At 34.8% G+C, this 24,817-nt stretch overlaps 2 protein-coding genes and 2 non-coding genes across 4 annotated transcripts; 1 reads left to right on the forward strand and 3 right to left on the reverse strand.

Annotated features, from left to right (window-relative positions):
• The first annotated feature begins 4,369 nt into the window (after positions 1–4,369).
• Positions 4,370–15,445, forward strand: LOC110660918 (metal tolerance protein 2). The gene is made up of 12 exons (XM_021819380.2): positions 4,370–4,951; positions 5,055–5,124; positions 5,986–6,083; positions 6,225–6,385; positions 6,974–7,089; positions 7,710–7,806; positions 8,253–8,337; positions 12,972–13,034; positions 13,163–13,268; positions 14,015–14,151; positions 14,803–14,894; positions 14,981–15,445. The coding sequence occupies exons 1-12, from the start codon at positions 4,598–4,600 to the stop codon at positions 15,102–15,104; spliced, it is 1,503 nt and encodes a 500-aa protein (XP_021675072.2). The 5' UTR covers positions 4,370–4,597; the 3' UTR covers positions 15,105–15,445.
• A 1,246-nt stretch (positions 15,446–16,691) lies between these two features.
• Positions 16,692–16,766, reverse strand: LOC131178245 (small nucleolar RNA Z155). The gene has a single exon (XR_009147379.1). It is a non-coding gene; the product is annotated as a small nucleolar RNA Z155 (small nucleolar RNA).
• A 101-nt stretch (positions 16,767–16,867) lies between these two features.
• Positions 16,868–16,959, reverse strand: LOC131178241 (small nucleolar RNA R41). Its single transcript, XR_009147374.1, has one exon. It is a non-coding gene; the product is annotated as a small nucleolar RNA R41 (small nucleolar RNA).
• A 2,913-nt stretch (positions 16,960–19,872) lies between these two features.
• On the reverse strand, positions 19,873–23,092 carry LOC110660920 (zinc finger protein GAI-ASSOCIATED FACTOR 1). The gene is made up of 3 exons (XM_021819382.2): positions 22,614–23,092; positions 21,715–22,111; positions 19,873–21,184 (listed from the first exon to the last, which is right to left on the reverse strand). Exons 1-3 carry the CDS (start codon positions 22,828–22,830, stop codon positions 20,071–20,073), a joined length of 1,728 nt encoding a protein of 575 aa, XP_021675074.1. The 5' UTR covers positions 22,831–23,092; the 3' UTR covers positions 19,873–20,070.
• Between the last annotated feature and the right edge of the window lie 1,725 nt (positions 23,093–24,817).

The raw sequence follows: 24,817 nt of genomic DNA on the forward strand, positions 1-24,817 counted from the left end.
CCCCTCTTGGTACAGTGGACTGCTGCTGCTGTGGAGGGTGGACTATATACTGCGCCATCATATCAATGGTCCTCTGCAAACCAGCTAGAGTAGCTGCCATGGGGTCCATGGGACCCTGTGTCATAAAGGACTGATCCTGTACTGGGGGTGGCTGCTCCTCTACTTGAGCAGCTCTAGGCCTCCTACCCCGCCTCCTCGGGGCAGGCGCCTCATCTGTCTGACACCTCGTCCGCACATCCAGTTCTAGTGCGATGGCAGCTCTCCTGCTTCTACGCATTTCCCTGAAATTCAGCAGCATTAGCCCAAAAAATTCAAAACTGCACATTACATAGCTCTATAGACTCATGTTTACACACAATATATAAAGCAGAAACTAGAAGCAAAGATGACAATGCAAGACGAATATGGACTCTATTTTTCCGCATGTGACTCCTAGTAGACTCTTCCCAACACTTAGACAATTTTTCCCTAAGAATCTGGAGCCTAAGCTCTGATACCACATTTGTCACGACCCAACCTATGGGCCGGACCGGCACTAGGACTGGGCGACCTAAAGCCCCCGAGGCCCGTAGTAAGCCTAACTATTCACTTAACCCAACTCTAAGGCCCATTTGGGCCCAATTTCAAGAAATCAACCGGACGGAGTCCGGCCATAAAGTGGACCTTTCAACGTGGAGTTTTTGACCCACCCGACCTGTAAACAAAATATATCATCACTTGGGGAGCTCAGCTCACCCTCCACATACTCAAATCAACATAATGATAAATGGGAGCTCAGCTCCCTCATCCAGTCCATCAAACATGCATATAATAATTTTTTTTACAGGTCCACATAATAATTATATTACAGACCCGAATCATTTAAATATTTCTAACACATGCGGAAAATCTAGGAGTAAATAAAATTACACAAATATTGAATAACAACGTGCGAAGAAGAAAAGCAGGTTAACCACAATAAAATCCTCCTGCTTTGAAAAAATATTGAGCAGAGTGAGCGTTCGACTCAGAGAGTAAAATATCAATTTTAACCATAATCTCTATAACTATCTAAAACTAATGCACCCTGTAGAGTGAAATGCAACATCAATAACATTTTCACATCATAACATCAAAAAGGTAAATTTGGAGCACTCACGCACCCTGTAACATCAATCATAATATATGGGAGCTGATCCCCTATACAGCTCTCTTAAATCCAACCTGGTGCCAGCGAAGAACTCAGCTCGGACTTCCACTTAATAACCAAATCGGGGTCTCAGCGAAGAACTCAAGCCGTGTCTACCCCGAAGGACCGGGTCCCAGCGAAGATCTCAAGCCGTGTCTACCCGTCCTATCCATAGTCCACACCACATCACACGCACGCCAACGCACGCACACTGCTCCAAATTACCACAACAACATCCATGGCACGCTAACAGTTATGAATGCAACATAAATCGTGCCTAGAGTTTAACTACATAAATATATGCATATAAGTGATGCATGGGCATGCTTGAACATATAATAATATCGAAATTACAATTAAAATTAATATTTTACTCACAGACTTGACGATGGTCACCGGTAGTGAGGCGGAAGGAAGAAGGTCATCGGCTCACATGACAATTTTATTAAAATCATTTAATAAATTTGAATCAATAAAAACATATAAAAAGAACTATACGTGCTAAGTATTGCCGAAAATCCAGTGAGTCTCCCTATACCTAGGACCTACCCAATGCAAAGGGCTCAAAACACACTTCTATATTCACAATCCATATATCCACAACTCAATCACATCACACAGCCCTCTCCCGCCCATCAAATCAGTCATCCATCACAATATGTAAAATTTCAATTTAGTCCTTATAATTAATCATTTTTGCAAAAACTGCCCAAACAAGCTCTAAGAATTCTAAAACTTTGCCCCGCGGTCCTTAGCAATATTACTAGGCTATTTCAAAAAGAATCATAATTTTCTGAGCTACCACGAATATTTTATGGATTTTTAATCCTATTTAAGCACTAGAAAATTACGAAAAAGCAAGGTTCGGGTTTACTTTTGCCGATTCCGACTTCGGGGACGCGCTCGGGACGTCTGACAATGGGGGCCTAGCCAAAACCTCGGTGCAATTCGGAGACTTTTCGTGCAGATGCATGCCGGAATTTCGCAGACCCGGTCAATTGTCGAATTTCCGCGAATCGAGGATACCTACACGAAGCCCATAACACGGGGGTTAGTACATAAATTTTTCAGAATTTTCTAAGCTCATTAAATGGTCGGAAAAACACTGCGAAGTTCCGTGGGACCCACCGAAAAACGGTGTCGGAAAAATTTGAAATTTATGTCGCCGCGAAGCTCTCGACGAGTGGAGCGTGCTGGTACCCTTGGTTTTCTCGTGGGATTCACGGTTTTCGAGAAATCTAGCCCAAAAGTCGAAATGGGCTAAAAACTTCCCGAGCAAAAATTGGACAAACCGTTCGATGGATTTCGGCGTTCTTGGTGTCTATGGAAAGCTCTCGCCGAGTAGATGATTTTTGACACAAGACCCGGTCCAATTGGTGGCCGGATCGGCCGGATTTTGGCCGGGAAAGCCGAAACGCCGCGCGCGCGAGGGAGGGAGTTCGCGCGCGTTTCCATTGTTTGGGAGGCGGCTGGTACCGGGAGGGAGGCGGGAGGCGGCCGTCCGGGGTGGCGGGGAGGTGGGCGGCGGCAGAGGCAGGAGGAGAGAGAAAAGAGAGAGAGAAGGAAGAGAGGTCGACGCGCGCGGGGAAGGAAAGAAGAAAAAGGAAAAGGCCGGTTCGATTCGATCGGTCCGATCCGGTCCGGTTCGATTCGGTCGGTCTGATTCAAGATACAAAATTTTGAATTTTTACTCTGCCTCGGGACCGAAAACGAGGTCCATAAATTCCGAAAAAATTTCAGAAAACTCAGAAAAATACGTAGACTCCAAATATATTTTTAGTTTTGCCACGTGGTCTTTAAATTAATTTTTAAAAATCATCAAAGTTTATATTTCCGGAAAATCGAACTTGATTTTTAAAATCCGAAAAATCTCAAAAAAATTTCTAAAATTTAAATAAAATTAAAATACCAAAAATGCTCATAAATTTAAAATTTTTGGGGTGTTACATTATTTGTCTAGTTTCTCTAGGTTGTTGAACGACACCAAATTTTACTTCTAAATCACGTCGATTATTCATTCTTTTGATGTGTCGTTTGGGCATCGGAACATTCTTCCTTTTATGTCCTAAACTAAAAATATGGGATTTCAATTTGGGTATGCATGAACTTCAATGGAATTGGACTCCTCTAATCTGAGCTAGCTTTCGTATCACGGGCATATGGGATTTGATTACTGTCTTCTTTTTATTTTTCCTCCGCTGTATTCAAAGCGTTGTATTTGGAGTTTTGGCAGGTTCGTAGTGGGGTTGCTTTGTGGTCATTCAAAGCTGGGAATTCTTGATGCTGAATATGAGTTTTTTTATAGTAATATGTTTCTAGAGAATTGTGAATAGTCATTCTGGAGTTTATTGGTTACATTCTGTTTTGTATTTAATAACTTATTGTCCTTCTATGATAATGCTAATTTCTATAATATTCTTTAAAAAAAAGTATTTTTTTTAAGGAAATATATAAGAAAAATTATAAATTTTGTGCCTTAATATTTTAAAATAAGTAATAAAATGATATAATATGTTTTTTTTTTAATTTTAAAGTTTTATATTGTTTATGAGATTTAAGATATTTTCTAGAGCAGTTATCTTGGAAATGTTAATAAAATAATATTTAATAAAAATTTAATTTCATAATTTAAATTTATATTAAATATTTATCAACTTTATTTTTTTTATTAAAAAATTCATTTTAACTTAATTAATTCAGTTTTTAAGTAGTACTATATCAATATGATATCTGTTTTTTTTTTTTTTTAATAATCTACTGTCTATGTTTGTCTCAATGGCGGAGTTAAGATATTTGACTTGGGAGACTAAATAGCAACATTAAAGAATCACTAAATTAATATTTATAATAAATTTATTGCTGTATAATGTAACTAAATTTGCTTAAATTAAGATGTTAAAAATTAAAGAAAAATTTTAAATAAAATTATAATAAACAAATGAAGTCAAATAATTTAGTAACTAAAGTAATTCAATCATTATTTTAATAAGATATATTAATGTAAAAATAGTAAAATTTATTATTTTATTAAATTATTGTAATAGAGAGCTAATCTTGAAATTATGAGTGATTATAAATTTATAAAAATTTTGACTAATTATAGTGCTTAATGCGAAATATACTGAAATTGCTTTCACCTTTTAATAATGATCTAAACAACATGCCAAATTAGCCGTCTAGTTTTTCTCTAGGTTATTGAACGACACCGCATCATTTAACCAGTAAATCACGTCGATTATTCACCTTTTGATATGTGGTTTGTATGGGTGTCGGAGCACCCTTGGCCAACATCAAACTGCAAAAGCCATTAAGCCAAGATTGGAGCTCAGCAATTTACCTTGATTCTGCTGGACTCGTCCCCATTTCCAACTTTGAAACCTCAAATAGCTATTTGAAGGGTTCAACAACACAAGAACACAGCTAATAACAATGGGATTCAGATTCCTCTGCAAGTCCCATCTATTCTCCGCACTCTTTTCACGCCGTAAAACTCTCCACTCAACCCTTCTACTTCGATCTCTTGATTCTCACTTGCAGAACCCTTATAATACTTTTCCTGAATTTCCATTTTACAATGTCTCCAGAAGGTGGCATTTCGGCCATTCTCATGGTCACTCCGACAGCCAAAGCCACGGCCACCGAGCCTCCGGCGAGGAGGGTGAGAAAATATTCCGTTTGGGCCTCGCCGCTGATATTGGCTTGGCTGCTGGAAAAGCTTTGACAGGTTATTTATCAGGCAGTACTGCAATTATCGCCGACGCCGCCCATTCAGCCTCTGACGTGGTAATGACGCATAATCAGATTTGATTACTGTTTTCTTTTTATTTTTCCTAATTGTTTTCTTCCTTGATTTGTATTCAAAGCGTTGTATCTGGACTTTTGACAGGTTCTTAGCGGGGTTGCTTTGTGGTCATTCAAAGCTGGGAATGCTCCTAGAGACAAAGAACATCCATATGGTCACTTATAATTTGTACCTACAAGCTACTCCATGCATCTAAACATATGCATATATGCATGTAGCCTGTCTTTCACTGCAACAGCAACATATTTATCTTTTTTTGGGGTAAAATAAGGGTACTTTCTTATTGTTTGGGATGTTGATTTTTTGAAATCTGGTTCTAATATGATTCCCTCTTTGCATGAACCACTTAAGTTTTCAGAAGCTGAGAGTATACTTTAGTTTGTCCATTATAGTTATACAGTGAAGTTTACACGAAATAGAATGCCATCCAGTTTCCATATCCCATTTGTATGCTTAACATGGTGATTATAAGTTTAAGTTTGTCACAATGAATTACGTCTTTCTTATTAATAGCATTGTCCAGTTTGTTGGATTATTTAGCTAGTGTAATTTAAACTGTTATGGACAACATAATTTTCAAATATGGTAAAAGTGTTATTTAATTAGGTTTATCTCAGGTTGGGGCGTCAGAATAGGGATTTTTTTTTAAAAAAATTTTTTTTATAAAGTTTGAGATGCATAGGTTTCAATATCAACATATGCGGTCTTGGGTTCAAAATAGTTTCTATGTTGTCCTGTGTTAATGCACTAAAGATTCTTTTGGTTATTGAACAGAATGGTTGTTACATGGATTCTCAGATTCAGATGCCTTTTCTCTAAATTCATGCAGTTATTTTTATGCATTTCAAATGATAAATAAATATTTCATCTCCCCGTTCTTTCTATGGATAATGGATATGATATTGAGTATTAGTTTTTGTTTTTTTATTGTTAGTAATATGTTTCTAGAAGACTGTTAATAATCATTCCTCTTGTAGATTTTGTAATCCTTTTACTTACCTTTTTCTCTGCTCAGGTCATGGAAAGTTTGAGTCTCTAGGAGCCCTTGGAATTTCCTGCATGCTTTTGGCAACTGCTGGTGGTATTGCATGGCATGCTGTAGATCTTCTTCTTGTATGAATTTTTATCCCTCACATTTCTCCATTTCAATTGATATTATAATTTTTAATTGTGGTTTTCAAATTTGCTTTCCCTTATCTTGATAGTACTACGAGTTAAAGGGATTTTGAAATAATTTTCAATTATTATGTGCAGGGATTGTTGTTTGCATCTCCTGAAGCAGTAAACCATTCATTGACTTATGAACATGTGCATAGTCATAGTCATCGTCATGGTGGACATCATCAGGGAATTGACATGGATCATCCCATCCTTGCACTGAGCATGACCATTGTGTCAATTTCTATAAAAGAAGGGTAATAGTTATTTTGTTGAAGAAATCTTGGCTAATGCTACTGATTTTTGAAGCCTCCCCACCCTTTCTGAAGTTTATTGGTGGCATCTTGATTTATACTTAATAACTTATTGCCTTTCTATGATAATGCTAATTTGTTTATGTAGTTTGTCTTTCATAGATGCCTCTTAAAGTGTAACTTAGGTTAAAGGTTCATGTGAAATACTTAGCCTTGTTAGATAAATCCTTTTTGCTATTTCTTCCTTTTTGGACTTTTATTATTATGGAATGAACCCTAGAAGCCATTAGTCTTTCCGCATGAAATGGATATTTCCATTTTGCCTCTCTTGGCTTCTTTTTTTTTTTTTTTTTTCCCCCTTCACCTTTTCCGATTTCACTGTGTAGAACGATCATCCCTTTAATCTTGCCAACTGGAAAGATTTGGATCTATGAGCCATCCAGATCCTACCATTTCTTTGCAACCTATGCTGAAGGCCACTCCTTGCTGCAGATGACTAATCCAGTTCAGCTAGTTTTAATTAACATTATCTCCTGCTGATGACAATGTTCTTTTTCTTGTGATGTATATTTCATGTCACTTGACTTGCAGGCTTTACTGGATAACAAAACGAGCTGGGGAAAGGCAAGGGAGTGGACTTATGAAAGCGAATGCATGGCATCATCGTGCAGATGCCATTTCATCTGTTGTTGCACTTATTGGGGTTGGTAAGAAGCTTTTTTGCATGCATGAGCATCTCATTTTGTCTAAGTTGAACATGAAGCTAAGTTCACATGAGATCTTGTGATTAATTTTTAAGCTTTTTCTAAGGGTTATAGTTAGATTCAGTAAGCACTGCAAATTAAAGATTATTGTTTGGTGTTCTTTACTGTAAACTGGTAATTAGTTCAATTCCCCCTTCAATTTGATACCATATATTGTATTACTTCTGAAGGAAATCAGATTATTAAATTACTCTGATAATATTTGAATCCATTGATTAGATTCTTAATTTGTGCATGTGTCCATCGTCTGTCGTCAGGTTAAGTTTCCAGGGAGGAGTTCATTCATCAGTATTGATTAGAGTGTGCTCATTATTGAAGAAGATATGGTGTTGAAGTGAAACCAATTTATATTTATATTGCAAATCTTGAGCCAAACAGTGTCACTATGATGATTCATCTCGATTCCTTGTTAAAGCTGCCCATATTCTTTCCAGTTAATATTGATTTTTCAATTTAAGTGTTCTTAAATGATTTGATTTTTCGTTGAAGTGTTCTTAAATGATTTAAGGGTGTTCAATCTTGTGAATGCCATCTTACTATGAATCTGGTTATCATGACTTCAGGGGGCTCCATTCTTGGAGTTAAGTTTCTGGATCCTCTTGCTGGACTTGTTGTCTCTGGCATGATAGTAAAAGCTGGACTGGAAACTGGGTATCACAGGTATTGTGTCATTTCTTCTGTGTATATGTCCCAGTTCTATTTTGCTTCTTATGTGCCTCCAGTCAGACCTTCTTTTGAACCTATAATTATGTTTTCCATGAATATTTTAAATATGAATAACGTTCATATAGATTTGAATATAGCATCAGATTGATCTGTTTTATGTTGAGCCTTATTCATTGCATGTAGATGCTTGGTCTTATTAGCTGTATCTTTTGGGCATTATGTGGCTTAGGCTATGGAATTTTAGTTGCCATTAATTTTTGAAATTGAAGCAGATGATATGACTGCTGCAAGTGGCTGCCAAGAATTCTCTGGTTTTTGTCACTGTTCCATTTTAACTTGATTTAATCGTCTAATTGTTGTTATTGTTTTAATTAACATCAGATGAATAAGTTTCTGTGACATGAATCTCCTTGTTTGACTTCTTGTTATTGGCCAATTAGTGTCTTGGAATTGGTTGATGCTGCAATTCCAGCAGAACATTTGGATCCTATAAAGCAAACAATACTACAAGTTGAAGGTGTTAAGGTTAGTATCAGAACTTTGTCATGCAAATATTTCTTTGCAAAAACTTGTGGTTTAATAACAATTCTTCACCTGTTAACTCTCATTTAATTTCACATATAGGCTTTCCAGTTTGCTGACATAGTTAGATTGTACTGGAAACTCAATTCTAAGAAACAGCTACTGGGTATGGATTTCCCATGAAACATGAAAATGTCCATTCTTGCCTTTTAGGTTGACCAGGTAATGCAGAATGGGGAGATGAAGATCCTAAATTGCTAATACATTTTAGGAATTATATTCCATGTAAAATTGGGAAATTAGTGTTTCATTTATTTAAGAAGTCTATTACTATTATTGTTATATATAAGAATTATTTTATTTAGGAAGTTTAATTAGTTTAGTATTTCTAGTTAGATGTGAATTAGGGTTTCTTAATCCTAATTTGATTAGTATTGTAAGCTCTATAAATAGAGCTAATTTCTATAATTCAGTAGATTTTGACTATAACTCCGCCTAAGTAGTTTGCGCTTAGCCGGTCCCAAGCCCGGATAAAGGAGGAGGGTTGCGGTAGGTGACAACCAGCGTAAAAATTTCGTCACACCCTATGATATGGATTCAAATGATATAAACGTTGGGGCGTCCTCTACTAACGACGCGCTACGTGTAGTGATAAATATGCAAGGGTGTAGGGCGTTCACCAAGCGGCGTGCCATGGGTGTGGTGTTAAGTGAGCAAGGGTTCCCACATCATGGACGGGTGTGGGTAAAGAAGTTAGTCCATAGGACAGATAATAGAACAAATAGTGGAACAGAACACAAGATAGACATAGAAAATAATAGAAGATATCATAGAAGGAGACCAATTAGGAAGGAGCAGGATAGGAGGAGGATCAGGGTTGGTACTTGGAATGTTGGATCACTTACAGGAAAATTAATGGAGCTTGTGGATACCTTGGAAAGGAGAAGGGTGAATATTGCTTGCATTCAGGAGACTAAATGGGTAGGAGAGAAAAGTAAGGAAGTGGGTAATGGTATAAATTGTGGTTGGAAAGGAGAGAAACAAGAACTGAGTGGGTATAATCATAGACAGGACATTGAAATGTGAAAAGAGTAGGAGATAAAATTATACTAGTAAAGCTAGTACTAGAAGGAGAAACAATAAATATAGTTAGTGCTTATGCCCCACAAATAGGACTAGAGAGTAAACAAAGGTTTTGGGAAGATATGGATGATTTAATGCAAAGCATACCGAATGAAGAGAATGTTTTCATTGGTGGAGATTTGAATGGACATGTAGGAAGTGATAGGCAAGGTTATGAGAATGTTCATGGAGGTTTTGGTTTGAAATGAGGAGGGAAAAAGTATCATGGATTTTGCTATGGCATACAACCTAATACTAGCAAATACCTACTTTATAAAAAGAGAGTCACATTTAGTGACTTTCAAAAGTGGGCAACATAGAAGCCAAATCGACTTCCTCTTAACCAGAAGACAAATAGAGCTCTATGCAAGGATTGCAAGGTCATTCGGAGAGGCTTTAACAAGTCAACATAGGTTGGTGGTCTTGGATGTCAAGTTTAGGAACAATTCAAGTAAGGTCAGAAGAAATAGTATAGCTCGAACAAAGTGGTGGGAGTTCAAAGGAGAAAAGCAAGTGAAGTTCAAAAATGAGCTTCTTGAGTCCAAGTATGGAAGCTAGATATGGAGGCCAATGATATGTGGATACAGATGGCATCAAAGATTAGAGAAGTAGCTAGAAAAGTACTTGGGAGTCTAAGGACATGGACCACCCTCAAAAGAGAGATGGTGGTGGAATGAGGAAGTACAAAAGGCGGTGAATAGAAAAAGGGAATGGTATAAGAAAATACCTAAATGTGATAATAATGAGGCATATCAAAAGTACAAGATAGCAAAGAAAGAGGCAAAATTAGCCAAGCAAGAGCATGTGCCTTTGAAAAGTTATATGAGAAACTTGGAACTAAAGAAGGGGAGAAAGATATTTATAGATTAGCAAGGAGTAGAGAAAGGAAATGTCAAGATCTCAATCAAGTTAGGTGCATTAAGGATAAAGAAGGAACAGTGTTGGTGAAAGATGACGACAATAAAGAAAGATGGATAAATTATTATAATGATCTCTTTAAAAATAGTCAAAATGGAAAGAGCGTGAATATAGATTATAGAACAATAGAAAAGAATGTAAATTATACTAGAAGGAGTAGATCTTTAGCAGTAAAGGAAGCACTTAAGAGAATGTAAGTCGGTAAAGCTGTGGACCCGATGAAATACCAATTGAAGTGTGGAAGTATTTGGGAGATATGGGAGTGGCATGGTTAACTAAATTATTTAATAAGATTCTAAACTCAAAGAAAATGGATGAATGGAGGAAGAGTATTTTAGTACCTATTTTTAAAAATAAGGAGACATACTGAGTTGCTCAAACTATAGGGAATTAAACTCATGAGCCATACTATGAAGTTGTGGGAGAGAGTTGTGGAGCATCGACTACGTCATGATACTTCTATCTCTCTCAATCAATTTGGTTTCATGCGTCGTTCAACTATGGAAGCGATCTTTCTCATTAGAAGCTTGATGGAGAAATATAGAGATGGGAAGAAAGATCTACACATGGTTTTTATTGATTTGGAGAAGGCTTATGATAGTGTTCCAAGAGAGGTCTTATGGAATGCGTTAGAACAAAAGAGGGTATCTATTAGGTACATACAAGTATTGAAAGATATGTATGAAGGAGCAACTACTATTGTGGTGGGAGGGGACACAAGAGATTTTCCGATCTCAATTGGATTACACCAAGGATCAGCCATAAGCCCTTACCTTTTACATTAGTTTTAGATGAAAACATATACAATATATTATTCCTTGGTGCATGATGTTTGCGGATGATATTGTTATGATAGATGAGACACGAGAAGTAGTCAATAGGAATCAAGAACTTTGTAGAAGTACTCTAGATTCAAATTGATTTAAGTTAAGTAGAAAGCAGAATACATGCATTGCAAGTTCGGTGAAGGCCAAGCGGTGATAGGGAAGGAGTTAGTCTGAATGGAGTGGCACTGTCCCAAAGTAATCACTTTAAATATCTAGGCTCAGTCCTTCAAGTAGATGGGGGATGTGAGGAGGATGTTAGTCATAGGATTAAAGCCGGATGGTTGAAGTGGAGACGTGCCACGGGAGTTTTATGTGATCGTAAGATTCCCAATAAATTAAAAGGAAAATTTTACTATGCTATATGGTAGTGAGTGTTGGGCCTTTGAAAGAGTCGTATGCATCTAAGATAAGAGTTGCAGAGATGAGAATGTTAAGGTGGATGAGTAGTCATACTAGACTAAATAAAGTCCGTAATGAAAGTATTAGAGAAAAGGTAGGAGTGGTGCCAATTGAAGATAAGTTGAGAGAAGGGAGATTGAGGTGGTTTGGTCATGTGAAGCGTAGACATACGGAGGCTCCAGTTAGACAAGTAGAGCACATTAGGCTAGAGGATAGAAAGAAAAAAAAGGGTAGACCTAAATTGACTTGGAGGAGAGTAGTACAGCATGACTTAGAAGCATTACACATTTCTGAAGATTTAACCCAAAATCGTTCAGAGTAGAAAAAGCGAATCCATATAGCCGACCCCAAATTTTTGGGATAAAGGCTTAGTTGAGTTGAGTTGAGTTGAGTAGATTTTGACTATGATTATTAATTGAGAATGATATAATTTGAGAATTAGTTCTCTTTACAAGAATTGGTCCTTATTTTGTTCTTTATTCTTGTTTGTTCTACATTTTGGAACCGGAACCAGTTCAAACAGGACTGGAACCGGTCAAAACTGGATCGACCAAAACCAGCTTTGAATTGGACAGGAACCAGCCAGTTCGGTTCTAAACCAAACCAGATTTTACTCTTGGGGGCCAGTTCCGGGCCTGAACCGGCTAATTGGTTGATATGGCATTTTTGTTCAACATCCATAGTGAGTAGTTTTGTAGTAGTTCTTGTTCAAAAACATGGAACAGCAAGATATGATCCTAACTGCTAACAAAATAATAGCACAGTTCATTACACATAATTTTTTACTTGGTTATGGAGTCCATTTGAGAAGAGGCAGAGATGCATCCCAGTTTTCACTGGAGGAGTTTGTAGCACAATAACACTTTCTAGCCAGTGTATAAATGGGAATTTATTTCTGTGCCTTTCATCTATGGGTGTGAACATGAAATAATTCATAGCTTTTATCTGGGAATTTTTTCCAGCAAAAGAATTCATAGCACAATACTCTTTCAAGCCTGTATGGTTTTCTCCTCAAGTTTCATTCATGTGTGCAAGAATGCATGTTCACATGAAAGTACCGTCATTAGCCAATCATGGAAAATCAGTTAAAACTTTAATTCAGGTTAGTTGCAGCCTAAATTTCAAAGATGGTTGTAGAGTTTCACAAACGTAATCAATGGCAGATAGAGCAGCCACTCTACCCATTTTATTCCAGAAAAGCTGACAACTTAATGAAAATATTGAACTTTTTTTTTTTAACTTATTCTCATGTTTCTTCCCTTAAATGTATTGCCATTAATAAGGCCAGGTCTATTGGGGAATCATTGAGTGTTTGAGCAGGTCTTTACTACATAGTGTTCTTGCTAAAGAACCTTTTGGAATTGTTCACAGGGATGCCATCGCTTGAGAGGGAGGAGGGCTGGTTCAAATTTACACCTTGATGTACATATTGAGGTTGGTTTTCCTGATTATCAAGTCATTTGATGTTTGTGCAGCATAATTTCACACACGCATTTATGAGAATACTGGTTAGATACATGGTTTCACTTCTGGGTGACTTTTTCATGATTTCTGAATCACAGGTTGATCCTTTTTCTAGTGTTAGTGCTGCCCATGGAATTGGTGAAAAGGTCCGTCAGGAAATTCACAAGTCCTATCCTGAGATAGCTGAAGTTTTCATACACATAGGTATGGCACTTGTTTTCACCATCTTCTAAAATTGACGTAAGAGAAGCTGTAACATAATTAGTTTCCAAGGTTCCTTATTGAAGATCAAATTCATTATATTATATTCACCAATTGCAATGCATGGTTATTCATTATCTTTTGCTTAATCATTCCACTTAATAGACTTCAAGGAGCCGGTGATGGCCAATCAAAAAGATGTAGAAGACTTGATAGGAAAGGACTGAATGAAAATTGTCTAATCTGTAATGAGCAAAGGACCCAATTCCATATATGAATTTAGATGATCTTACATCGACTCTTTCATCTTACCCTGTAATTTCTTGTCTCCAGACTGACCTTGATAGATTGAGGTCAAACTCTAAGGTGGTACGGGCTCGAGATTAATAAAATATTAGTATTTTGTATATTATTTATTATATTGGGCCAGATCTGGCAAAGATTTAGACCTGAATAGTTAGGTTTGGCCAGTATTGCAGCTTAAATTGTCTGCTCAGCCTGGAGTTTGAACAGGCCTACTTCACATAGAAGGCTAACTTATCTTCCATCGGATTTTCAAGTTATGACTAATTCCACTAATTGTAATTCCCTTATCATTTTTATATCTGAATAAGCAAATTCTGGCTTGTCTTGCATTGAATTAACAGCTAGCTATCAATTTTTATCTTATTTGTGTTCATCCCTTCAATTATTACTGACACACCAGTGAGTAAATAGTTGTCTTTTTACTTTTTCCTATATGGATGCAGATCCTTCATTTTTACACTTCTCTCCCAATGTGATGGGCTGGCAAGATAATGTAGAAGGTGCTACGAATAACAGAAATGTTTCTTTGGAAGACAGAGACATTGGATTGATTGTTTCCAACTTATCAAGGTTCCCAGAGGTATTTCCTTTTTTGTTCTCTTCTTTTTACTTGCAAATTTGGCTTAAATTGTGCTCAAGTACGAAACATGTCACGAATGGCTGAATCTATTAGGGGCCAATATGCTATTACATTTTTTTTTTTTTTGGGGGGGGTGGGGGGGTGGGGGTAGAGAAGGAGAGATTTGGGTATGTTTAATTATATATAATATGAAAAAAAGAAATCTAGTTTCATCTCACCGTGATAAAGTTTGAATTTGGCTATAACCTAAACTGCTGGGTTATCCCAAAATGTTGTCTTTTTGGGTATGTTTAATTATATATAATATGAAATTAAGAATTCTAGTTTCATCTCACCGTGATAAAGTTTGAATTTGTCTATAACCTAAACTGCTGGATTATCCCAAAATGTTGTCTTTTGGCAGGAATTTTTGGTATATCAGGTTACTGGTATACTGATGAACAGATTAATAATTAGAGAACTGGGTTCTGCTTGATAATATGCTTCCACTTTATCATGTGGAAACTTACCATGCAATTGCAACAGGCTTGCATTGAAATGTTGAGCTGGATAGTATTAGTATTTAGTAATTACACCTTGAGTTGCGGTTTTCCAATATTATGTTAAGCCTTCTAATGTTTCTTATAAACAAAAGACTTTTCTGAATTTCAGAAAATGGAGGTTGAGCGCATTACACGCCACTTTTTGCAAGGCAAGATATTACTCGAAGTTGAGGTTTCCATGCCCCCTGACATATTGATACGGTATGTAATCCAACCACGGTGAATTTGCTCATGCTATGTTGTGTGTTGTTGTGCAGTGTTTGATATTGTTATGCTTCTCCTACCAGGGATGCGATAGAAGTAGCAGAAGCAGTTAAAAAGGAAATTTTGAGGGCAGCGTCAGATATCATTCAAGTGAGGATTCAGCTAAGATTGGGGCAGCCAATTTCCAAGTTTGCTGTGAAAATGTGAATAATGACTAAGCAATGTTGACGGTAGCTGCAACCCTAGTTCTAATATACTTGTAGCAGCCTATTTCCAAGTTTGCTGTGAAAATGTGAATAATGACTAAGCAATGTTGACGGCAGCTGCAACACTAGTTCTAATATACTTGTAGCAGCCATATATATACATATACACATTATGTATCCATCACTCTCCAACTCTCCCAGGAAGATGGGATGTAGAATAGTGGGTTATTTGCTGTTTTTTGTTTGAAAATTGCTACCCTTCTTGAATGATGCTGCCTTTCTTGTTTTCTTCAAGTTTTGGTATCTTCAATATTATAGATAAAATGAGTTATTTTATTTCAATTTTAATTGTTAAATAATAACAAATGGAATGAATTTGATATTTTTAATTTTTTTAATTTTTTATTAAATAATATACAGCTGAATAATTTTATGCTATGGAGTATATTGTTACTTGCATTTATTACAAAGTAAAATTACTTTGTTATAGAAAATGAGATGGTTTAATGGAATTTTACAAAATTTTTTATAAGTTGGTACTATTTTTTTACAAAATAGTTCATAATAAAAAACATATCAATTTAACAAAAAAGTAAAATTTATGAAAAAAAAAATACATATAAATTTCATTTTTTTATAACATCTTAAATTTAATTAAAATTTTAAATTTTAAATATGAATTATATGAAACGTGAGATTAATTAATACTTTTTAATATTATTAAAAATATTATATATTTTTTTATATGAGAATTTTTTTTCATTAAATTAATATTTTTTTTTGCAATTAATTATTTTATAAAAAAATTTTTTGATTTACAAATTAATTAGGAAGCGTAGTGCATCTTAACTCGGTGTAATTGCCATTCCAAAAAAAAAACTGCAACCCATTATTCTATATCCCATCTATCTGAGAGAGTTGGAGATGGATTCATTATGTATGTACTCTGGCGTTGCAACCATCCTTAACATTGCTTAGTCATTATTCACATTTCACAGCAAACTTGGAAATTGGTTTGCTGTCTGTCCCAATATTAATTGAATGTTCAGATGAATGATATCTGATGCTGCCCTCAAAATTTCCTTTTTTTTTTTTCGGCTGCTTCTGCTTCTTCTATGGCAAACTGGTAGGAAAAGCAGATGCATAAAAATTTCAAAGTCTGTAGTTCTAGATTACATCAACACACAAGTACACTAATTTTGCTGCTAACTTAACATTGCTTGGTCATTACTCACATTAAAACCAATAGAATATACATACAATTCAATAGTAATACTCCCTTTTATGTTCATTTCTGTTGGTAAAACTTATGAATTTATGATATAATGCAATTGGAATAAAATTTTAAATGCAAGAAAAAATTCTAAATTAATAAAATCATTTTAATTTTATTATTAGAAATAATTAAAAAAAAAAGAAAAAAAAAACTTTTTAGTCCTCATTCACCTTATCTTAAATAGATGTAAACGATGTTCAAGGAAGAATCCATTAAACGTAGTAAGATTTTAGCAAATTATCTAAAAAAAATTGAATAATAAACATATTTTATTTCCACATTCAACTTAAAAATAAAAATTTTATAAGAGCCAGATGATCAGATAATTGTAGTCTGATTTTTTTAGTCGACATTATATTTCCGACAAAGTTTATCGTCATATCATTGGCTCTCTTTCAAAAATCTCAACAAGTCAAAGAAAGATAAGTTTTAATTAAAAATATATATACACAGTGTATATATATAAAAATGGAACTAGGAGAAAGAGTTGAGGGCTCAGAAGGATCCATTGGTGATTTTCTAATCACAAGGGAATCGATTCCCTCATAAAATAGGTAGTTCTCAACATCACTGCCTTTATTTCTCATTCCCCATATCCAAAAATAAAAAAACCCTAATTTTCAGAGACGAAGAGGAGAGAAGAGTCGAGACTGAGATGAAACTGATCCGGTGATGTGAGGAGCTTGGATCGTTCATGCTTTAGCATAGCTATCGCTGCTACCAATCATATTTATATAGGCTTGGAATGAAGAGGCCAGGATGTTAGGGTTAGGGTTAGGAGGCGACTTTGTATTTCAAAATTACTAAAACACCCTCTTAACCGCTTGGGCTTCTTGGACTTGATCCAGGTTTATTATGGGCTTTAACAATGAATTATTGTTGGTGGTCCATTCTCAGCTTTTTATTGCCTCCGATTGACAAGGAAGATTACAAAGAAAAGAACCTGAAATCAAATTTTATTCAGTACAAAGGGAAATTAAGGATCAATTTTTAAAAAAAATAATAATAATTTTTAAAATATTATTGATCTCATATAAATTATCATAATAAAAACTTGAAAATTAATGAGAACATCTATGCCTATATTTAGTGTTTGAATAACCCTAAAATAGGTATTGAGGATCCCACTATTTAGGACTTGAAGAATTTTAATTTAATTAGAACGCTAATCTAATTTGGAATACACAGTCATGAAAAATGTTTAAAAGTTCTTATTTTTCATATTTTTTACTAAATTAGGTATCCTAAAATTTTTAGGAATATATTTTGCATCATTCCCTCTTGATTGAAAAGATCTCAACTCCATAGAGTTAACTTGCAAATAAGCATCCAAGAGATAATGATTTAAAGTTTCAAACTTCTCTTGTGTGATCCAAATAGTATCAGAATTAGGACGATCTTGCCACTTAACAAGAAATCTATGAAAACCACCTTGTTAGGAAGTAACAAACTCATTATCAAGCATAATGTCAATAATATCTCTATATTGAGGTAGTGATGGCGACTTTGACACAAGCTGACCTATAGAAATACTAGAAGGCAAAGTAAGAGGCTCAAAGGTGCCTCAATAAGGTGACAAGTCCTCTACATTGAAAATAGGATAAATATTTATATCTTTAAATAAGTCAAGAAAATATGCAAGTTTTTGCAAAATGAAGAAAGGGCAAATGGCTTGAGCATGAAGTTTCTTTAGAGAATTTCTAGAAAATCTTTTAGAGCAAATACGAACCATGACATAATCACCAGCATAAAATTCTTTATTCTTATGATGCATATTAGCAACAATTTTAATTTTCATTACTTAAAGCAATCTTTTGCCTAATCTCGACATGCAAATCATGAACATGTTGAGCAAAAGATTCATCAAGTTGTGAAATATGAATATCTGGTGGAAGAGGAGCAAAGTCGACTGGAGGATGGGAAAGAACAAAATTGATGTAAAACAAAAGGAAAAAAATAAAGAAGAAGAGAAATTAAGTACGAATCCTTGAAAAAGAGAATTGATTTTTAATAATTTTATTAATCTCAACAATAATCATAATCTAAAGCTGTTGAATAATATAAAATTAGCTCTACTTACAACCCTAATCAACTTAGGAATAGAGACCCCTAATCAACTCTAATTAGGAATACTAAATAAAAAAAATTAGGAAATAATATACCTAATAATAATAAAATTCTTAAATAATAAAAACGTTTTAAATTTTCTAATAATTAAAATTCCTAAATAAAATTATAATCATCCTATTTTACATTACCATTTCTTTGTAATAGAAAAAAAAAACCTTATCATAATATAAACAAAAGAAAGGAACCTTAACGGTATTTTCTTTTTAAGATGTTAGGGGTTTAAATGGTCTAAAAAAATTAATCAAAACTTAAGTGACTATTTAACCAATTTTCAAGGGCCTAAAAAGCTTTTTTTACCTTCTTTATTCTTTTAAAACTCACTATATTAGAAGAAAAGTGACATGTTAGTTTTTTTACCAATAAATTGACTATTATAGAAAGGAGTTTTATATGAATTAAATAAAGTTGTAAAAGTTTTATGTTCTAAATTAATTTTCAGATATTATCCTATTATAATACCTTAAATTCAAGTATCATAAGTGAAATTTATCCAATCTATAATATTTTATTTTATATATTATATGAGTGATTTTCAATGGCGAATGTATTTGAGAAAATGAGTTTTAAAATTCCTTTGTGTATATAAATGTTTATAGATGTTGACCCCTCATAAATTTAGTTATTGAACTCTCTAAAATAAGTCCAAATAAAAAAGCACGTTATGTATTCAAAAGTTTATATATTTTTAAAATTTCATTATAGTTTTTTCAATAATAAATTTTATCAAAATAAATGTACATGTAATAAATTGATAAATGACTAATTATTTATATAAAGATTTATGTGTTTGATAGCATTAATAATGATGTAATTTTTTTTTATAATTTTAAAGGCATTCAAATCTAATTATAAAGCATTAATATTATATTTTTAATTTTTATATGATATTTTATTATTTATTTCTTATATATTGATCGCCGAAAATATTTTTTATAGATCTGCCACAGATTCTGTTAAGGTAAAATCACAAATATTATAATTTTAAAGACAATTATAGTACCATTAGCTTGAAGTAAGATTAGAACTATATATTCCATTAGATAATAGAAGGCAAGTTTATCATGGAAGTTTTTGTTATATTCCAATTGGTAAATATAAATTTCTAGTTTCTTCTCCAAACACAAATGCATCTTCAAGAGCATGTTAATTTTGGTTTTGAGGGGGAAAGATGGAATGATTTGAGGGGAAAAAAACCAAGGGAAAAAAAAAAAAAAAAGATAATGAACCCTAAGTATGTTGCAAAGCAAACAGGCTTATTCAAGGATTAGGTAGAGCTGTTTGCCTATATGTCACTAGCCAGGCATATTTAAGGCCATATGGATTCCACCAATATGGGGCCTCTATTCAGCATTGGCTAAGCGGGTACGTAACCTTCCAAGCCCATTATATACCCTTCGTTTATCAAAATGTCAAGGCCGAATCCCACATATGGGCTCCTCCACAAGAGCAGGAAATCTGCCTCTGTTATGAGGTGATAGATATGGATACACAGGACAGGAGACGAATCCAAAAGCTGAACTGAAAAGGCATATAAGGCATATAAAAACACACACACAATGCATCAAACATCCCAAATGGGTTTCTCCATCGCTGATTCCCCAAGTGAGAGCTGTTGCTGAAAGTGATTCATCATTGGCATTCTCTGATGCTGGCTCATTGCTTCCATTTCCAGTCTCTGCTGCTGCTGTTGCTGATGATCATGCAAATTTCCTGTCCTTGAACCTCCAATCCCCATAAAATCACGAGTCATCCTGTCACCACCTTCACCACTACTCCCAGCGAACCTTGATGGTCCACTCGAGGTCCGCTCCATCCCTGATCTTCCATGTATCAAGCTAGAACTACCACTATCTTCTTGTTCCATGTTTTTCATGAACCCCGGGCTTTGTTCGGTGCCCATGAACATAGTACTGAACATTCCCATATCGTTCATGCCTGAACTACCTATAGTAGTTTCAAAAAATTGTGACATTTCTTGTGGGCATTTTTGCAAGGGCTGATTATTATTATTGAATCCTCCAGCGTTGATTCCCACCATGCTTGTTTGTTCAGGTTGTGATGGGAAGTGATCATATAAGGTGGTCCCATGCTGCTGAACCACACCATAAGATGGTGGTCTTATAGAAGAGAACTGGTCAGGACCTGCCATGCTACTTGCAAAGCTCTTCTGCATCATGGGAGAGTTGATACTGTTACTAGCAGTTGCACCCATTTGTGCTGCCTTTTGCAACAAGGCTGTTGCTGACATGTGAGCCGAGCCTGAAATTTGGCACCCATTTTTCCCATCTTGGAGATAATTGTACCCACTTGAACTATTGGAACTGAGCTGTAGGCTAGAAGAAGCAGAAGAAATGCTTCTTGGACTGCCAAAGAGAGTGCCCGAGCTGCTCGAAAACATGCCTCCTCCAGCTGCCATGTTCATGGACTTGAATGGCATAGGCACGAGCTCTTGAGGAAGGGATTTGAGAGAGTTCTTGGGATCAAAGCTGTTGAAATCTGATATCCCAACAGATGTGCTGTTGGCATTGGTGCTGGTTAAGGGCATCGAGGACATGATGTCAGGCATTTGGGTCTGCAAGTTGGATCCCATGTTAGACATTAGTCCTTGGTTAACTTTGTTGTTTTCTTCTGCTAATGCGTCACAAAAAGCTCTGTGGGTGATGAAGCTGTCTCTTCTGCATGATTGGTAAACAGGGGCGTCATAAAAGGATTAGGTGATATTAGGGATAAAAATATTGATAGAAAAGTATAAGATCTGCAATTCAGAGCGAGCAAGCCAGGGCACAGATTAATTTTCTAACTTGAATGTTCAAATTATAAAAGTTATATATGTCAAAAAGAAACGGAAAAGTGTATCAATTTGTCGGCCATTTCATAGCATAAGTTTAAAAATTAAATGTAGAAAGCGACAATAATTACAATTTTCTTTTTCTACAATTTCTTACTGATGCAACCTGTAATGCAGCAATAAATCATCTTTGTACCAGTTTCTGCAGCATGGAGCATTAATGGCTCTCTTGTTCGTACAGGTCGAATAATTTATACAATTTTCGCCACCCAAAAAAAAAAAAAAATAGTTGGCTCCTTGGGAAATAATCTATGTACAGAGTCATCGGTTCAATCTTCAAAACATAGACCTTTTTAATTCCCATGGATTAGACTATATTATATATGTTGAATTTCCATATATACATGAGAAAAATACCTGGAAAAGATGGTTCCACAATCACATTTGTATTCCCTTGTACCACAGGTCTTCTGATGAGCCTTCCAATCAGATTGAACTGCATATTTCTTAGAGCACTTGTCGCATTTCCATTTCTTCTCGCCATGTTTACGGCTAAAATGCTTCTTAATGCCTGTTAGATCTCCTAGTGCACGAGCTGGATTGTGGTGAACGCATGTTGGCTCAGGGCATATGTACACTCGTTTCTTCACTTCTGTAGTAGTTCTTTGCCTGAGCTTCCATGGAAGATTATGGCCTCTCCTATGCAATTGCAGGTTTTGGTCCCTCTGAAACCCTTTGTTGCATATCTCGCAGACAAACCGGTTCGTTGCCATAAGCGTTGTCGGTGATAAAGCAATAACTTCAGCATTAGGATCTGGCATCCGTATATACATACATACATACATCAAATTTAAACAAATATTAGAAAATTTCTTGAAATGGTATTTTTAATTGTAAAAGAAGCGACTGAAACAACAGACTGAAAATTATGATCCTTTCTAGGTAATGTTTTCCATATAAAGTAAAATCATGGCTGTATGGTAGAAGACAGTGGGAAAAAAGAGGAGACTGATAAAAAGTGGAGTCAAGCAAACAGTTCTTGGCAATTATTGTAATCTCAGTCCAATAATTGAAGCTTTCAATTCACATAATTAACAACTATTCCTTCCAAGAAAAAAAAATCAGCTTTTACTTGCACAGAAAGATGAAGCCAACTTAAAAATCCACCTTTCTTTACCCAAGAACCCTTTTTTGTATATCCTCTAAAATTTTATTGCTAATATGCTAAAAGAAATCAATTAAATATCCTTTCTTTGCTTCCAGCTAAGACCAAAACAAGAACCAATCAGTATCAGAAATGGGGTAATTGACTTTACCTGGAGTTCCTGGTAGATTTCTTTTCTTCTTGACCGGCTGTTGTTGCTGCTGCGAGGAAGAGCCATTGCTATTAGTAGCATCAGAATTGGAACCATGGAAATGATTTTGCAGCTGCAGATGTTGTTGCTGCTGCTGCTTTTCTTGAAGCTGCTGGACTTCTTCTTCTCCAGTATTACCTGAAGAGAAGCTCCCTCCATCACCTGTGATATTTGACATTTGAAAGTGAAAATAATGAGATAATTATAGCAAGTTAGTTTGTCTTTCTGTCCTTTTTCAAAACCTTTTGTTTCTTTCCAAGCCTTTTTCTTGTTGTTGGTGCTCTCTCACTAAAAGGGAGAACTTGTTTTTTGGTGAACATGAAATCAGGACTATGCTCTCACTAGAGGAGGACAAAACCCCTGGGAATTCTCCTTCATTTCTGGTAAGGAAATGGCTACCTATTCCTACTACAACACTAACTTTGGAACCTGGTTTCTTTGGCCTTACATACTTATATATAGTGTTCATTAGAGACCATTATTGGTAAATGTCACCAACTGTCAGGTTAATCATGTAATTGCACCTCCATTCTCCATCATCCAACAATATAAAAAATTCTAAATTAAACCAATCATTGTCAGGGATTTAAATCCATAATAGTTAATCTCCTGGATTATAATTGAACTTAATTGGGTTATTAAATATAATGATTTGCATTCTAAAATTAATTAGACTATAAAGAAGAAAATTCATAAATCAATAAAATATCATCACTTGAAAATTGACATTTAATATATATATATATATATATATATATATATATATATATATATATATAATTTTAATAATATATTCTTACCAGCAATCTTTTTCAAAGAAACCTTGGGTGACGAACTACGATCTTTTACCACGTAATATCCTTGGGAAATGAAGGTTCATTTCCAATGTAAACACATAGAATTGGAACTACTTAGACGATATGTTATATTTATTTATTTATTGCATAAAGAAGATTATTTTGTCATCGGATATAGCTCTGATAACTCTTACCTATGCCCAAATCCTTTTGTCTTATTAGAACCAAACGGTCGAAGGGAGCCAAGAAAGTCTGTTTCCATCTTTAAACAAAACATAAATCAATTAATGACATAAAAGAATATTAGGTACCTTTTAATACTAACGTTGATAGCTACAATTCATTATTAATTAAATACTTTTCTTTTCCCACAATTTTTCTACTGTCTTCATAAGAAAATCTACAATTTATCATTAAATAAATATTTTGCTTTTCCCACAATTTTTCTACTGTCTTCACAAGAAAATTTGCCTCTGCAATCTGCATTAATTAATTTTGGGTTACAGACTTACACTCATGCTATATATACATTTACCCTTTTGAATTCTTCATTTTGTTGGTGATTTTGGGATTATTTTCTTTTATAGAAGTAAAATAATATTTTTTTTGGGAAAATATATAACTTATTTTTGTATTGTTTATGTAAAACTGCAAACCAATTGAGAAAGATTTTCTAATATATTTTTAAAAGAAAATAATATTATTAGCTCATTATAGTTTTTATATATTCTTCCTGTAGATGTCTAGGAAGCATTAGGCACAAAAGCAAATATATATTGAGGGGCAAATGAAGTTGCATATGCACTTCCAATTAACTCTTATCATATGTGAATAAAATGGATTGACCAGTGACCAAACGGACAACCCAAAACTCAGGAAAGACAATCTCTAGTTAGATATGGACAATTTTCAAATCCACTTCACAATTATCAAAACCACCACATAACAGGGCTAAAAAAAAAAAAAAAAGAAGAAAAACCTATATATAAAACCCTACTAGCATGCAGTAGCAGCATAAAACAGATTCCACTCCCATCACAGCCAGCACCTTATATCAATATGGTAGACCAAAAATAAAGCCCAAAAATAAAGGCAGTTTAATTTCTTATGCTCTTTTTATTTGCTTTATTTACTTCTCTTTATTTCTCTCTTAGTATGGTGAGATTGAAGTTGATATACAAAGCTAGGTTAGCCAAATATATTACTGTTCAGGTAATTTTTCATTTAAGTAATCTTTAGACAAATAATAATTTAAAAAAAGGAGAGATTTATTACTTATTATAAAAGTTACCGGTGCCTCCATGAGCCCCTCAAGTTCCAGAAACAACAAGGAGACAGGAGCCAGAATATCAAACATAGGCTAAGATC

Source organism: Hevea brasiliensis, chromosome 2, assembly GCF_030052815.1.
Source record: "Hevea brasiliensis isolate MT/VB/25A 57/8 chromosome 2, ASM3005281v1, whole genome shotgun sequence".
Lineage (NCBI taxonomy): Eukaryota > Viridiplantae > Streptophyta > Magnoliopsida > Malpighiales > Euphorbiaceae > Hevea > Hevea brasiliensis.

Bases quoted from the DNA above. Each gene is read 5' to 3' on its own strand.
- LOC110660918 (XM_021819380.2), top strand. From the start codon at position 4,598: ATGGGATTCAGATTCCTCTGCAAGTCCCATCTATTCTCCGCACTCTTT. The intron at 7,090-7,709 runs GTAAGAAGCTTT...TCATGACTTCAG, and splicing joins TGTTGCACTTATTGGGGTTG to GGGGCTCCATTCTTGGAGTT. The intron at 8,338-12,971 runs GTTAGTATCAGA...AATTGTTCACAG, and splicing joins TACAAGTTGAAGGTGTTAAG to GGATGCCATCGCTTGAGAGG.
- LOC110660920 (XM_021819382.2), bottom strand. From the start codon at position 22,830: ATGTCAAATATCACAGGTGATGGAGGGAGCTTCTCTTCAGGTAATACT. The intron at 22,112-22,613 runs GTAAAGTCAATT...TACGGATGCCAG, and splicing joins AAATCTACCAGGAACTCCAG to ATCCTAATGCTGAAGTTATT. The intron at 21,185-21,714 runs GTATTTTTCTCA...CCAATCATGCAG, and splicing joins TGTGGAACCATCTTTTCCAG to AAGAGACAGCTTCATCACCC.